The 17,391-nt window shown below is 42.5% G+C and overlaps 1 protein-coding gene across 4 annotated transcripts in view; it reads left to right on the forward strand.

Annotated features, from left to right (window-relative positions):
• Positions 1-8,881, forward strand: part of grip1 (glutamate receptor interacting protein 1) — a 766,317-nt gene extending 757,436 nt beyond the window's left edge. For all 4 annotated transcript variants that reach the window (XM_060903259.1, XM_060903262.1, XM_060903263.1 and 1 more), the window contains exons 22-24: positions 1,733-1,966; positions 2,069-2,215; positions 6,103-8,881. In XM_060903259.1, the coding sequence (XP_060759242.1) occupies positions 1,733-1,966; positions 2,069-2,215; positions 6,103-6,357 (636 nt within the window). In that variant the 3' untranslated portion in view covers positions 6,358-8,881. The remainder of the gene's footprint in view (positions 1-1,732; positions 1,967-2,068; positions 2,216-6,102) is intronic.
• The last annotated feature ends 8,510 nt before the right edge of the window (positions 8,882-17,391 follow it).

Below are 17,391 nucleotides of genomic sequence, written 5' to 3' on the forward strand. Positions count from 1 at the left end.
GCTTGTCCACGTGATCTTTAGCAAACTGCAGATGAGCAGCAACGTTCTTTTTGGAGAGCAGTGGCTTTCTCCTTGCAACCCTGCCATGCACACCATTGTTGTTCAGTGTTCTCCTGATGGTGGACTCATGAACGTTAACATTAGCCAATGTGAGAGAGGCCTTCAGTTGCTTAGAAGTTACCCTGGGGTCCTTTGTGACCTCGCCGACTATTACACACCTTGCTCTTGGAGTGATCTGTGTTGGTCGACCACTCCTGGGGAGGGTAACAATGGTCTTGAATTTCCTCCATTTGTACACAGTCTGTCTGACTGTGGATTGGTGGAGTCCAAACTCTTTAGAGATGGTTTTGTAACCTTTTCCAGCCTGATGAGCATCAACAACGCTTTTTCTGAGGTCCTCAGAAATCTCCTTTGTTCGTGCCATGATACACTTCCACAAACATGTGTTGTGAAGATCAGACTTTGATAGATCCCTGTTCTTTAAATAAAACAGGGTGCCCACTCACACCTGATTGTCATCCCATTGATTGAAAACACCTGACTCTAATTTCACCTTCAAATTAACTGCTAATCCTAGAGGTTCACATACTTTTGCCACTCAGATGTGCAATATTGGATCATTTTCCTCAATAAATAAATGACCGAGTCTAATATTTTTGTCTCATTTGTTTAACTGGGTTCTCTTTATCTACTTTTAGGACTTGTGTGAAAATCTGATGATGTTTTGGGTCATATTTATGCAGAAAAATAGAACATTCTAAAGGGTTCACAAATTTTCAAGCACCACTGTACATATTGTTAGCTACAAGCTGCAGTGCTCTGTAGAAACTCAGTAAAATACTTATTAGAACAAACCGAATGTACCCTTGGGCACAAATCTGACTTAAGTGTTTGCCTTTGGTTAGTACTGCTATTGGATATCACTGTATTATAAAAAAAAAAAAAGGCAACCAAACAACCCCCCAAAAAAAGCTTACAGTGATAAAAATGCCATGTCATCTGGAGTGAATAAATTCTGTTTTTGTGTAAAAATGCATGACTAGATGTTTGTTGACTGTTCGATTTAAAAAATGCATCACCTTGGTGAGATGGAGAGCTCAGTCTTGCGCTGACATCCATCATGAACCAGGACTCCCCTTTCAGTACAGTTTGGGTGACAATCACTCAGAACTGTCCAATGATGCAGGTGTGGAGAAATGGGCATGTGGGCTCGTGCAAAGCATGATGGGAGAGCCCCTGCAAGGCTTTTTTTTTTTTTTGACTTTCAGTCTTGTTTAACCATACATCCTCTAACCAGACTTTGTCAAATGCCACCACCAAACATTGTGATGCCCAAAATCCATCCGAGTTGTAAACTGTGTGTGACTAGTTATTGCCATGGCTTTCCATGGTGGAACTCTTCGAGACTGTACTATGTGTTTGTCTTCAGTCAGCTCCGATGCATGATAGCAAGAGTGTTTGTGCATTGATATAGTGATGAATGATTTCACCGAAGCAACAGATGGTTTCTAATTGTTTTCTGCAACTGTTTTTGCGTGTCTAACCATCTCTTTTGTCAAAAGAGAGTTAGAATCAGCAGCAGCCCACTACTGAGTGTCACAATTTCAGTTATGTAGTATCAGTAGAGGGTGCAATGTATATTCAAGGAGCACTGTGTTCCTTGTAAATTTCAGTATCTGTATTGAATCTCACAGTGCTACTCTCTCTGTACTTTCCATCCACTGCGCTATAGGCCACCATAATGTCTGGCAGTACAATGAGTCTGAACCATGACCCGGCACCTGCACGGTGCCAACTGGGAAGGCAGGCCAGCTTCCAGGAACGTGGGAGCAACAGGTCACAGTATAACCAGGGCAACCGTAGCAACACGCTTCCCAGCGACAGTGGACGCAAAGCCTTTGCAATGAGGAAAATGCAGCAAGAGATCAAGGACATCGTATCCCCAAACCCTGTGGAGCTACACAAGGTAGTCATTTCTGTTAAAATGATTAAAACCACACTCACTAATGCTTCAGAGATTATGAAGCTTTCGGCTGCATTGCAAGTTCACCCCTTCTGTTTACTGCAGGTGAGTCTGAGTAAAGAGTCCGACATGGAGGACTTTGGCTTTAGTGTGTCCGATGGGCTCTTGGAGAAGGGGGTCTATGTCAATAACATTCGCCCAGGTGGGCCTGCTGAGGTGGCGGGGCTCAAACCCTACGACAGGCTGTTACAGGTAGGCTATCACACTACACGCTTCATTGAAGGTGTTAAAAATCCAGTGGGTGTCACTGTAGGCCAGAACAGACATCCAAGAAATGGACAGTAGTAGCAATTATACTAGTAACAAAATCTGAATACAGGACTATGGCGATCCTGGTGAGTGTATTCCTGTTTCCTGTTGCATAATCTCACCTTACCTTCTTTCACAAAAAGAGACAGTATACTGTAGATTACCAACCACAGATGACTTTTTTTTTTTTTTACGGAGCCCGTCAGCAAACACACAAGATTACCTTGTTTACTCCAAACAAAACTCTGTGATAACTTTTACAAGTAGTGCTGTGGATGTTTTTTGTTTTTTAAGCCCAGTGATGATATATGTTTGTTCTCCCACTGGAAATCACTGCCTCAAAGTGTGCAGAGACTGTCAGTCAGATAACAACCTTGAACATTTTGAAGCTTGTGGCCAGGAAAGTGTACAAAAGATATGAGATGCCCCTTATCCCATGGGTAGGATGGCTGAGACTGAGACTGTCCGTCACAAAATGCTGACATACAGGAAAGTTTACCAATGCTTCAAACTTTTTTATATGTTTCGTAAGGATTATCTTGTTCTTAAATGGCATCTACACCATCGATAATAGGGCACTGTGTACAAGGCCATTATGTTATACCTTCTTTAGGCCACAAAGAACGTAAATAGTTAGTAATTTGGTATTGGTCCTAAATATAAGCTGACAGATTTTACATGGTTCAGGGGTGAGAAATATAACAAAAAAAAAAAAAAGAATAATAATGAGCCTGTCAATGACGGCGTAGCTCACTCCGGCCCCATCTAGTCCGGAAGGAACGATCTAAAGTGGGCCACCTTGCGCAATAAATGCTGCAAACTACACTGGCAGTCAATGAAAAAGTCCAGGTCAATAATTCAACATATTATGCAATACGGAGTTGGGGAAATGTTTGTTTTGAGATGTTTCTATTGAATAGCGTGCACAGAAGTCATTAATGAGTTCTCCTCAATCCAAACATTTTTCAATAGTCTTCAGGGAGTGGTCTTTAGGAATCAGCTCAAAGTGCTGTTTTGGAGAAAAACAAAAATTTGTACACGGTTGAAAGGATGGGTTGGATAGCCTTTATTAAGGCCATGAAAAAGCCGACTTTTGTATTCCTTATGTCCAAGATGCCATGGTTAAATCCAGATGACAGATGGCGGGCCCTCGGCATGGTGCAAGCCGGCCTAAGTTTTTCAGAAGTTGGGCGTCGATTGAATGTCCAAACCCTGCCATTCACCTGATCTCAATCCCATTGAGCATTTATGGGATCACCTTGGTGTTCAGATCCAGAACCGTGTTCCTCGTCCCATGAACAGAGGTCAACTGATCCAGGCTCTTCAAGAGGAGTGGCAGGCCATTCCACAAGACAGGATTCGCCGTTTGATACGCAGTATGCGTCGCAGACTGACGGCTTGTATTGCTGTTGGTGGGGACAATACTCGGTACTGAAGCTGCAACTTTCCAATTACAGGGTATCCATTTTGTTCGGACTGTACATTATCAAAGCTCACAACAATTGTGATTTTTTGTTTATTCATCTCGAGTTAAATGTCAGTATATTGATCTGTAAGCTTCTAGTACATGATTTCATAGCTTATGAATAAAATTATTTTCATAAATGTCACCTGGACATTTTCATTGACTGTCAGTGTATATGCACTATATACAAACTATATATAGAAGCTCTGTACACCCTAGGAATACCGACCTGTTTGCCAGAAAGAATCCAAAACGGCGAGGAATTGACTGAGAAGAAGCGATTTTTGTTGAACTGCTCATTAAGGCTTAATTAATCCATAACTTCATTAATAATTGTCATTAAGCAAATCTGGGTAGAAGTTATATGCACTCTACCTTCATGCCAGAAAGAATGAAAATTGGTGAAGAATTGAGGGAGAAGAAGCGATTTGTGTGGAAACTGCTCGTTAGGGCTTAATTACTCCATGTCTTCATTATTATTAATTGCAATTATGCAAATTTGGGTAGAATCCATATGTACCCCAGGTAGACCTGCCTTCCTGCCAAAAAGAATAAAAATCGGTGAAGAATTGAGAAAAAAGAAGCGATTTTATGAAATGTGGATGATGCCGGCAGGGCCGTGCAAAGACCTTTGGAGGGGCGGGGGCTCAACATTCAAAAAAGGGCACTTGGAACAAATTTTTCACACAAGTTAACTTTATTCAAAACTATTCAGCCTTAAGTTTTCGAAGCTGCTAGAATATGTTATTAACGCCGTCGTTCAAACTAAAGTTTCCGAATCTGCCACGTTAATGAAATGGATGGAGCAAACGGTTTAAATATAGCCTAGGCGGCTTCATTCAATGATAAACAACCCTACGCATTTACTGTTGTGTTCTAAGCTGCACAATATTGCATGTTCAGATAAGAAATGAAAGGAGACTTTCAGTGTGACCTTACCATGCCGTTCCTCGCACTGTCTCCCACTGTCAACCGCCTGCATGCGCTTTCTGCACGGAGGCTCACTGAATGCATGACGTCACGGATTGATGCCCGCATTTACATAGAAAAACGTTATTTTATAAATCTATAATTTCATATATTATTGTCAAATTGTAGAGAATATTGATGTTGGAGCTAACTTATCTTTTACAAATATAAAAAAAAAAACAACAACAACAAAACAGTCCCTATGAAAAGGGCACTTTGGACAGCAAACAGAAAAGGGGCAGGGGCTAGAGCACCTGTAGCACCGGTTCATTGCACGTGGGTGGATGCCGGACAAACACCGAACGACCCATGATGGCATAAGCTCACCGCCTATCAGCCAGATGAGCTAATAATAATACAATACAAATTATGCTAACTAGCAGGGAAAAGCTTTACTGTGCTGCTTAATTTGTAATGTTGCCTCTTAAGTCCACCAGATAAAGGACTTGAAAAAGACTTTAAGTGGTCATTATACTGCTACTGAATTTGTTGTATTTTTGCTCGTAGAAAAGTAACTCCAACCAGAAATATTAGTCAGGACGAGTCCGTGACCACAACATACAAATACCTACCAGTGAAAACAGTTTAACAGGATACTTATGAAATCAGCGAGTGGACCAGCAACAAATGACGAAGGATACGTGTAACTCTATGCAGGAATATAGAAAACTGTATAACACACCTACAAGTCAATCATAATAACAGTGGTACTGATCACCTAATCCTAATTATCTCCAGTTTCTCTCCATCGACTGCAAATTCATGACCAAATCTGGCTGGATGACTTCTGCAATTGCATCAGTTTAATGGATGTCAAATGGACGCATGCGAATATGGCTAGTTAATGTTTGTGTATCTAGTTTCCGAACCTCCTGACTGGTGCTCACAGATATCGTGATTGGCTGCATGTACTGTAAAATGCGTGCCCGCGTAAATCATGGCCAGATATTGAGTGGCCACCACTTGTGCTTGCAGCCAGTGACATGTCTTTGCTTTCAAGAAGACCTTGAGTTATGCTGTTACCATGAACCTGCCCCATCTACTAGAAATGTAAATGCGATTGGTTGATCCTAATGTTACTAGATATAAGGCCTTCTGTCTAGCTTTTATATAAGCTCGCTTGCTATATCTGCAAAAATGGTAGGAAGTAAAAATTCGACGTGAATACATTTTCTTTGGAATTTCACAACTTTATCTTTTTTTTTTATTCCAGCCTGAACTTAATAATGATTTATGACTTTTTTTTTTTTAAGTTATCTTAGAGTTCAGATACAACAATATAAAAATGAACCAGGTCATTTTTAATATCCGGAAATCCTTTTTTCTCGCATGTAGCTACTTGTTAGTCCTTGATCTGAAACTGTTGGTGAGTTTGCGTGTGTTCTTCCTGTTCCAGATCAACCATGTCCGAACTAGAGACTTTGACTGCTGCTTGGTGGTTCCTCTGATCGCAGAATCAGGGAACAAACTGGACCTTGTAATCAGCCGAAACCCAGCCTCAGCCGAAACCTCACCCTCAGAACTGAACCAACTTCCTGGTGAGGAGCCTGTGGGCTGGACTGACTCAGCCGAGCCCCTCCCTCAGGAGGCGGCCCAACAGAACTCCAGGCTGGCGGGGTCAGAGGGCAGAGACCCCAACAAGACCTTATAGCAGAACCCCATCCCACCCTCCCCAGCACAGGCTCAAGTGCTCCTCATGGTGCTAAGTGAACTCCTCCCAACGTACACCAACCCCCTGCTGGAGTGAGCTGGAGCTCTTCTGGTACAGTATATAGCACACAGTCTCTTCCCTGAGCCACAGCATGAGCCACACACATTGAGAGGGGTCCTCCGTACACTTGCTGCCTGCGTGTTTACTCCTGTGAAAATGACACTGGTGATTACAGAGGGAGACCGTACTGACCTCTGAGATGATGATATGAAAATCGAAAACTGAACCAGTGCCATCCCTCGTTTTTATTGCCAATGAACTTTTTAACGGGAAACAGTTAAGCAAAAGAAGTAAAGGGAATCTTTAAGACGTTTACACATGATTATGGACTGGCCGCTGTGTGTGTGCGTTCCTGTGTGTGTGTGTGTGTATGAGTAAACAGGACTTCCTCCTGTGAGTCTCGGCCAGAGCAAACTCCACATTCTGTATTCCGTTTGTTCGAACCTCAGCTGTTCTCTTTGTCTCCTCCTCTTGCTCCTTTCTTTTGTATGTGTATGTGTGAATAGTGACTCCCCCCATAATTCCTCACAAGTGATGCCACGTGATGTCTCACTCAGCAGGAAAAAGCGTTCAGCACGAGCTCAGTGATGTGAATCTGATTTTCCCAACATGGTAAAATGCTAGTCAGCCCCAGTGGGTTGGGTGGCACAATGCATGAGACCTTTTGTGAACTATTTTGTCATGGTAGAAGTGTGACTGTACAGAAAAACAAGCACTCAAACAACAACAACAAAAAAAAGGATGAAACATTAAGGTCATCATTTGATTCCCGGGTTTAATCCATCCGAATATTTGAAACTTAAAATCATAATATTAAATTATGATCATTTCACCATGATGTTAAAGAGGTGATGCTTGTCTTAGGCACCTTATCTTAGAACTGGACAAAAGTCTATTTTTTACTAAAGGCAAATTGATTATAAATGAGCAATGTGCGAAGCTTGAGTGATGGAAAAGAAGGATTAAGCAATCAGCTTGCCTTACTATTCGAAAATGACTGGGAAGACATTGTAGTAAAGATGATGTATTTTGGTTTCCGAGTCTTTATTACGTGTGCGGTGCGGGCAGAAAGTAATCCCCCAGGCTTTGTGTCACTTTTTGGAAATGTCTATCGCTAGCACAAAGCAGAGAGACCAAATATCCAGTCCAGAGTGTCCCAAATCTGTCTCGTCTCATGCCTGTTCTGGACGACGGAGCACGGGATCAGTGTCTAAGGGCCTTGAATTGTTGCAGAGAACAGTCCCATATCAGCCAGAGCCATTACAAGTCAATGCAATGTTTTCAGCATAATACCGAAATCTACGTTCCAAACATGGGTTTTCAACTGTTTGGAGAATTTTTTAACCACCACTCTAATATTTAAAAAAAATAACAATAATAAGCAGCATGAAGTTGAGAGATGTGAGCAGCCCGAAAACAACTTCTAGTCTATAGTTCTCCCTTGTTTAAGTAAATATGAACTTATACTAATCTACTGTATGTGGTACTGGTATGGTTTTGTATGTTTAATGTGTTTTTTATTTTCAGAGGGCATTCGCCCAAAGGGTGTACAAACTATTTGTAAACAGAAACAACAAGAAAAGAGGAAAAAAAAAAAAACCAGTGGCACTTGAGTGTTAAATCATGTGAGAATGAGGTTCTGACTGGCAGAACATCATTCAACGAGACATTTCGTATATATATCTAAAAAAAAAAAAAAGCTGTAGCTCTATTCAGAAAAAAAAATTAGAAAAGGTAAGACTACTGCTTATGGCAGCACATACTTCACCTGTGTGTGTGTGTGTGTGTGTGTGTGTGTGTGTGTGTGTGTGTGTGCACGCGTGCGTGAACTGTAGCTTGTCTGTGTTCACACACTCTTGACTACTCACTATTTAAAATGGCACATGAGAGGTCCAATCTACTTTTCGATCATGCCCTAATCAGGGTGATGCTCACCTGGCATTTCTTTAGAGACTTTTTGATTCTGGAGCGACTGGGTTCTGTTCCTTCAGGTACCGGTACGGGTTCATTCCCTGATCTCATGCACTGGATTTGAGATCTTCTGTTGTCGTTTTTGACGTGAAATTTTTTGCCTGTCATGGTCAAGATTTTCCTGTAAGCATTGTGTCGTCCGATACTCAGCTTTTCCGTGGCAGTTTTTCCACTGTGTTGCTGCAAATGACGTGTAATAACATGCACATATATTTTGTTGATGCCTATTTTTTCCCCGTTTTAATGTTCATTTTGTGTGATCATTTTTTGTGGATTTAAGCACTGCCAGTTAAAATAGTGGGTACCCATTTTCACTGTATGATGAATTAATGACTCAATTTCACTGTTAGGTCCCTGAAATATTGTATTTTTATTTCTAATGGACAGGCATTATGAGCTGTAAAGTATTTTTGTACAAATTTAATACTTTGTTAGCATGATATTTATCGTCTATGTATAACTTTGGGGATTCCTACAGCTGTAAACCTTTATATGGCCAACAAAAAAAAAGAAACAATAAAAAGATATACAGAGTGGACTAATCCTGCTGAAATGTTCCCTTTCTTGGTTGACACTCTTGGACATGTTGCATCTTTCAGCACACATGAAATAAAGTTTGTTTTTGTTTGTTTGTTTGTTTATTTGTTTGTTTGTTTGTTTTTCCTAATTTTACCTTTACAAAAATGGCCTGCCGGAATTCAAGCCCGTGTGAAAGGATTGTACATGTATCACCAAATCTCACAGGTTACAGTCCATACAATCTGGAAACCTGGGGGAAGTTTTTGTGAGAGAAATAAAGGAGAAATATTTTTATGTTTTGTTCTAAATTCTGTTATCGCTGACTTGTTAATAGCTCGGTGATTACCCTCAGAAGTCAGTGCTGCAAACCAGACCTCGAGCTTTCTCTGTTTCAAATAAAGCTGTCGTAAGACAAGATGACATTTTTTTTCCTGTGACTATATTGTGCTTCAAAAAGCTCATTATCCCCCGCTGGCCGAAAGACCTGAAGGGGGATTATGTCATGGCGATTTCCGTCCGTCTGTCCATCCATCCATCCATCCATCCATCCATCCATCCATCCATCCATCCATCCATCCCAGGAAGGGTGCTCACCTTCTGAAATCAACTCCTCTCACAATTTTTGGAAGAATCTCATGAAACTTGGCAGGATTCTTTGTTGTATGTCCGTAATACGCATATTGTAATTTTGTTAAATTGGGTCACATTTTACCAGAGTTACAGCCCTTGATTAACAAAATTATACTTTGACAATTTCATGAGTGTGTTTTTCTTTTGAAATCAAATCCTGTCACAATTTTTAGAGGAATTTCACCAAACTTGGCAAAAGGCCTTGTTATATGTCAATAATACGTATATTATAATTTCGTTAAATTGAGTCACATTTTACCAGAGTTGTGGCCCTTGATTTGATGTGGACCTTGGACTTTCACAATATCATGAAGGTGTGCTTGCTTTCTGACATCAATTCCTCTCACAATTTTTGGATGAATTTCTCAAAGCTTGGCGAAAGGCAAGCACATTATATGACGGTAATACACATATTGTGATTTAATTTCGTTTGTGAAAATTTAACCAGAGTTTTGACCCTTGATTAAATAACTTGCACTTTGACAATTTCATGAGGGTGTACGTTCTTCTGAAATCAACTCCTCTCACAATTTTTGGAGGAATTTCACCAAACTTGGCAGAAGGCTTTGTTATATGACCGTTATACGCATACTGAAATTTCGTTTAATTTGGGCAAATTTTACCAGAGTTATGCGCTTGATTATTAACAAACTTGTACTTTGGCAATTTCATCAAGGTGTGCTTGCTTTCTGAAATCAACTTCCCTCACAATTTTTATTATCTCCCGCTGGCCAAAAGCCCTGAAGGGGGATTATGTTGTGGCGATGTCCATCCATTCGTCCTGGGAAGAGTACTCACCTTCTGAAATCAACTCCTCTCTCAATTTTTGGAGGAATTTCACGAAACTTGACAGGATTCTTTGTTATATGCAGGGGTGATAGCGTTCCGGCGCCGCGCCGGATTTCCGGCGCCGCGCCGGATTTCCGGCGTACCGTGGCTGGGGAAAAAAAAAAAAAATCTAGTTCACCCATTGTCCTGTGTCATTCTGAGATGCGCAGATAGACAGTAAAGGGAATTCCGAATTCCCTTTACTGTCTATCTGCGCATCTCAGAATGACACAGGACAATGGGTGAACTAGATTTTTTTTTTCCCCCCAGCCACGGTACGCCGGAAATCCGGCGCGGCGCCGGAACACTATCACCCCTGTATATGTCGGTAATATGCATATTGCAATTTTGTTCAATTCAGTCGCAATTTACCAGAGTTATGGCGTAGTTGCCAGCGGGGGATATTGTGCTCTCAGAGCACTCTTGTTTGGTCAGTGTTGGAAAAAATTTCTGTCGGAAACTATTACACAAAAGTGTGGACAACCAATCAGATTACCACCTTCAAGATCCTGAAGGTTGTGGCCAGAAAAGTTCAAGAGAGATCGAGACTAATCTTAGATGGCGGCATGACTATGAATTAAGCTGACTGATCAAATAAGCCTTAAACAGGTATGAAACTGGACCTGCTGGACATTTTTGTAAAATTGTGATCAAGGCAGAACACAGCAGGTTGTGTTGCCACCACACAGTTCCATGGTCCCTGGTCCAGTCCTGAGCTGAGGTTGCTGTGTTTGTAGAGTTTTGTTCGGGTTCTCTGGTTTCCTGATGTTAGCAGGTGAATTGGCTACACTAAATTGCCCCAAGTTGTAAAATAGTGTGTGTGCACGTGTGAGAGCGTGCGCATAATGCCGTGCAATGGACTGGATCTCCTCACCTCACACCAGGTGTTCCTGGGATGGGCCACAGATTTACTGTGACCTTTACAAGGGTAAAGTGGTTATGGAAGATGATGTGTAATCAAATCTGTGAAAATGAAAAGCAGTCTGTTGCTTGAGCACCTGGTGTCCTTAGTAATGTGTGCCCCCTGGTGGACATTCACAGCCCTCAGCCTTTCAAAGCTGTGAAAATGGGGCAAAAAGACATGAAAGGTCAGAGTTGTAGAAATGGAACTAAGATAAGAATAGCTTTGCCAAACCTGGATTATAATAACGCTATATGGGGCTGAAGGAATTCATGGTTCATGGGCTATTGTCAACCAATTTTATTTGAAAATAAAGTCAAATAAGAAGATGGTAATGATAGAACTTCCATCCCTCCATCCATTATCTGTAACCACTTATCCTGTTCTACAGGGTCGCAGGCAAGCTGGAGCCTATCCCAGCTGACTACGGGCGAAAGGCGGGGTACACCCTGGACAAGTCGCCAGGTCATCACAGGGCTGACACATAGACACAGACAACCATTCACACTCACATTCACACCTACGGTCAATTTAGAGTCACCAGTTAACCTAACCTGCATGTCTTTGGACTGTGGGGGAAACCGGAGCACCCAGAGGAAACCCACGCGGACACGGGGAGAACATGCAAACTCCACACAGGAAGGCCCCCGTCGGCCGCTGGGCTCGAACCCAGAACCTTCTTGCTGTGAGGTGACCATGCTAACCACTACACCACCATGCCGCCTATAGATACAGTATGATCATTTATCAGATCTATATCATTTTCACCCTCATCAGGCTATTCAGTGAGCCCAGGTGCCCTGTGCATTGGCTGCAGTCAGACTAGAAAAGATCACTCCCCAAGGACAGAAACGTTTCATCATCAGATTTAGAGAATGGCTCGTGCATGCTGCCTTTCCGAAAAGAGTATCTGAATGTGAATGATACCACACCCTCAATATTCTGTGTACAGTCAGTAATCTGATAGCCTTGTTATGGCCAGTAGTATTGTCTACATGTGAGTAACACCAAGCAACACTATCAGAGCAAAGCAGAAAACAAGCATGGCTACCTAGCAACAAGTCAGTCTCATCTCATCTCATTATCTCTAGCCGCTTTATCCTTCTATAGGGTCGCAGGCAAGCTGGAGCCTATCCCAGCTGACTACGGGCGAAAGGCGGGGTACACCCTGGACAAGTCGCCAGGTCATCACAGGGCTGACACATAGACACAGACAATCATTCACACTCACATTTACACCTACGCTCAATTTAAAGTCACCAGTTAACCTAACCTGCATGTCTTTGGACTGTGGGGGAAACCGGAGCACCCGGAGGAAACCCACGCGGGCAACAAGTCAGTAACACACAAAAATAATTTACTAATCAGGGAGAAACTATTTCATCAATCTATCTATCATTTTTAGGTTCGCTGTCAAAAGTAGGGATACAGTAGGAGTCCATTTCCTTCTGCTGAGGTATGATCTACACTAATGTACCCCCTAAGGCTCATTATTGGACCTCAGGGTAACTCTGTGTAACCTTTTCGGACCAAAAATGTACATATTTGTACCCTTTTTATAGGAACATATAAGTACCTTAGACGGTCCTGCCCCAGTGACGAGCCATTGTACCCATCTTCTTACTTTCTTTATCTTCCACTTGTACTCTAGGGTGTCGTGGGGAGGCCAAGACGGCGGTCGATGGCTTGATGGAACGCTTCTGTAACAGACAGGCCATGTGACTTAAGTGTTTCTACCACGCCCTCAATCCAGCGCTTGCGTGGTTGTCCTCTGGCTCGGACACCAGAGCTCTTGAGGTTGTACGCTCTGAGCGCTGGCTGGTCGGGTGCCATTCTTATCAAGTGACTAAACCACTTGATTCTCTGACGCTGGATGTGTGTGTGAACTGGTGTTGTTCCAACCATTTCTCGGATCCTCTTGATTTTGTACCTGCCTATGAAGGTACAAAAATGTACTTTATTTTCTGAGAGTGTTGCATTTTTATGTTTATAATCAAAATTCATTCGTATACTTTTTACTGCCATCTGCCGCACTGCTGGAAATCAGTAACTTCAAATGAGCAAAGTAAATAAACCGACCTTAAATGACTTCTCATCACATGATCAATTTTGGCTCATCCTATTGGATATAATGTGACTAGACCATGGGGCCATGAATTACGTTTGAAATTCTATATTTCTACAAAAATAATGCACCATTTCGTAAAGGAAAAATAGTCACATGAATATAAAAGTGGCGTGTATTCGGGAATCTCATCTCATTATCTGTAGCCGCTTTATCCTGTTCTACAGGGTCGCAGGCAAGCTGGAGCCTATCCCAGCTGACTACAGGCGAAAGGCGGGGTACACCCTGGACAAGTCGCCAGGTCATCACAGGGCTGACACATAGACACAGACAACCATTCACACTCACATTCACACCTACGCTCAATTTAGAGTCACCAGTTAACCTAACCTGCATGTCTTTGGACTGTGTGAACCGGAGCACCCGGAGGAAACCCACGCGGACACGGGGAGAACATGCAAACTCCACACAGAAAGGCCCTCGCCGGCCACGGGGCTCGAACCCGGACCTTCTTGCTGTGAGGCGACAGCACTAACCACTACACCACCATGCCACCCGTATTCGGGAACAGAAAAATAAATTGTGATCATGGCGTTATTTATTTGGCTTTCATTATGTTGAAATTTTGGCACTCTTTCTGACAATTGTTCACACATTAGATCTGACATACTGATTCAGAGAATCAGACGCTCCTTGTTGTTAATGTGTCGCAAACAAAAGCAACTGAGACAAAATATACACTCTGGTCCGTTAGTAAGTACATTAATTCTATAGGTCATGTTGTAGGTGTATACACACAGTGTATATCTAGCAAAATAGTTACTGAGTATATATTCAAGTCAAGTGTGAACTGAATCTTTGACTATTCAACTTTGCATGTTTGACATAATAGAGTTGAAACGTCAGGGCGAGTGGTGGCACGGTGGTGTAGTGGTTAGCACTGTCGCCTCACAGCAAGAAGGTCCTGAGTTCGAGCCCAGCGGCCGGCGAGGGCCTTTCTGTGTGGAGTTTGCATGTTCTCCCCATGTCTATGGGTTTCCTCCGGGTGCTCCGGTTTCCCCCACAGTCCAAAGACATGCAGGTTAGGTTAACTGGTGACTCTAAATTGAGCGTAGGTGTGAATGTGAGTGTGAATGGTTGTCTGTGTCTATGTGTCAGCCCTGTGATGACCTGGCGACTTGTCCAGGGTGTACCCCGCCTTTTGCCCGTAGTCAGCTGGGATAGGCTCCAGCTTGCTTGCGACCCTGTAGGACAGGGTCAGATAATGGATGGATGGATGGATGGATGGATGGACGTCAGGGCGAGATTGTGAGGTAATGGTTTGGTATCAGCGTACTATATTAATTACGACAACAAATTGTATTGATATAAAGAGCTGAGTACAAGCCTGTCCTCACTGGAGTTGTTTACGGAGGCTAACTAGTTGTAAGAACGAAGAGAAAGTGTGCAGCACATACAAGACAAGGTCTTAGCACAGACAGGCAATAATAGTGCGTGATATATAATGTTGCATGATTATTAGTAGCACAGTGGGTAGCATTGCTGCCTCTCATAGCTCCAGGGTCATTGGTCTCGTGTCAAGTCAAGTTTATTTGTATCGCACGTTTAACAACAGACATTGTTGCAAAGCAGCTTTACAGAAAATTAAAGGGGAACAGAGGGCAATATATCGAGTAAATATAACAATAAAACACACATTAACAAACCTTATTCAAGACTTACAAAAGTTTTTTGTTCTAAGGTTGGAAAGTTATAGTGTTTTGAAAGTAGCTCGAGCAAACTATTTCCGCAGTTTGAACAGCCCGCCATGATATTAATTTTATCCAATCAGAATGCACGTTCATTTTCTCTGCGTAACACTCATGACGTATGTATGTGCCCAGTTGTGTTGGCTCATTGAGGTTGGGAATAGCACGTGTGAATCGGAAAGCAGGATGAATTGTAAGTGATCGGCTACACGATGCCACAGTGTGTTGCTTTCGGGTGTAATAACAGGACCGATGGAAAGCATAACGATCTTCCAGACGTGTCTTTTGCGGGATCTCTTCGTATGATTCGACAGAGCTGTTGCTTTCACTTGATGTGCCCGACGCCATGATTACACGCTTCTCTCCTAGTGCAGTGGGTAGGGCTGACGTCACGGTCTTTTAAAAATGGCGACTCTTGTGCCGTTTAGCGTACCGACTATTATATTTACAATTACCAAGATATTTTGTTGTTTTCTAGTATATAAATTTGATAGAATACTTAAGAATACGTTACTTTGTCACATCAGCAACTGTATATATTATATTTGGTACCCCTTTAAAGGCTTTAAACCCATGAGCTAATTTTATCCCTGATGAGCAAGCCTGTGGCGACGGTGGCAAGGAAAAACTCCCTCAGACAACATGAGGAAGAAACCTTGAGAGTGTGATCATGAGCTCAGGTTATTGTCTGTCTGGAGCGTCCATATGAGCTTCCTCCTGAAACTCTAGCTTCCTCCCACCTCCCAGAAACGTGTCCGTACACTCAGAAAATAAGTTTTTGTACCTTTAGGGCTACAGTGGCTTATCACTGAGGCAGTACGCTCTAAGGTACTTATTTGTACCCTTTATATACTGCTTAGGAACATATACACTATATTGCCAAAAGTATTTGCTCACCCATCCAAATTATTGGAATCAGGTGTTCCAATCACTTCCATGGCCACAGGTGTATAAAATCAAGCACCTCGGCATGCAGGCTGTTTTTACAGTTTGGAGCTGGCCCCTTCCTCTTCCAACATGACTGTGCACCAGTGCACAAAGCAAGGTCCATAAAGACATGGATGACAGAGTCTGGTGTGGATGAACTTGACTGGCCTGTACAGAGTCCTGACCTCAACCCGATAGAACACCTTTGGGATGAATTAGAGCGGAGACTGAGAGCCAGGCCTTCTCGTCCAACATCAGTGTGTGACCTCACAAATGCGCTTCTGGAAGAATGGTCAAAAATTCCCATAAACACACTCCTAAACCTTGTGGACAGCCTTCCCAGAAGAGTTGAAGCTGTTCTAGCTGTAAAGGGTGGACCGACGTCATATTGAACCCTATGGATTAGGAATGGGCTGTCACTTAAGCTCATATGTGAGTCAAGGCAGGTGAGCAAATACTTTTGGCAATATAGTGTATGTACCTTTTTGGCCCTTAAAAGGTACACATAGTTACCTTGAGGTCCAATAATGAGCTTTAGACGGTACATCAGTGTAGACTGTACCTTGGGGGACAGAAATGGACTCCTACTGTACCCCACTTTCTGGCAGTGTAGGTGAACTGGTTAAATTGCCCCTAGATGTGAATGAATGTGTTCTGTACTGTATGTCTCAGTATAACTTCATGTCTGGTTTGTGTTACAAATTCCAAATAAATGAACCTGATATGTAAATAAACAAATGAAGAGGTGAAAAAGTAAAAGGTAAGCAAATTAACTGCTCATTAAATTATATGACTGAGAGCTCGTTTTGATGAGATATATATATATATATCTCATCTCATTATCTCTGGCCGCTTTATCCTTCTACAGGGTCGCAGGCAAGCTGGAGCCTATCCCAGCTGACTACGGGCGAAAGGCGGGGTACACCCTGGACAAGTCGCCAGGTCATCACAGGGCTGACACATAGACACAGACAACCATTCACACTCACATTCACACCTACGGTCAATTTAGAGTCACCAGTTAACCTAACCTGCATGTCTTTGGACTGTGGGGGAAACTGGAGCACCCGGAGGAAACCCACGCGGACACGGGGAGAACATGCAAACTCCGCACAAAAAGGCCCTCGCCGGCCATGGGGCTCGAACCCAGGACCTTCTTGCTGTGAGGCGACAGTGCTAACCACTACACCACCGTGCCGCCATATATATATATATATATATATATATATATATACACACACTACCATTCAAAAGTTTGGGGTCACCCAGACAATTTTGTGTTTTCCATGAAAAGTCACACTTTTATTTACCACCATAAGTTGTAAAATGAATAGAAAATATAGTCAAGACATTTTTCTGGCCATTTTGAGCATTTAATCGACCCC

The sequence above is a fragment of the Neoarius graeffei genome, chromosome 21, assembly GCF_027579695.1.
Source record: "Neoarius graeffei isolate fNeoGra1 chromosome 21, fNeoGra1.pri, whole genome shotgun sequence".
NCBI lineage: Eukaryota > Metazoa > Chordata > Actinopteri > Siluriformes > Ariidae > Neoarius > Neoarius graeffei.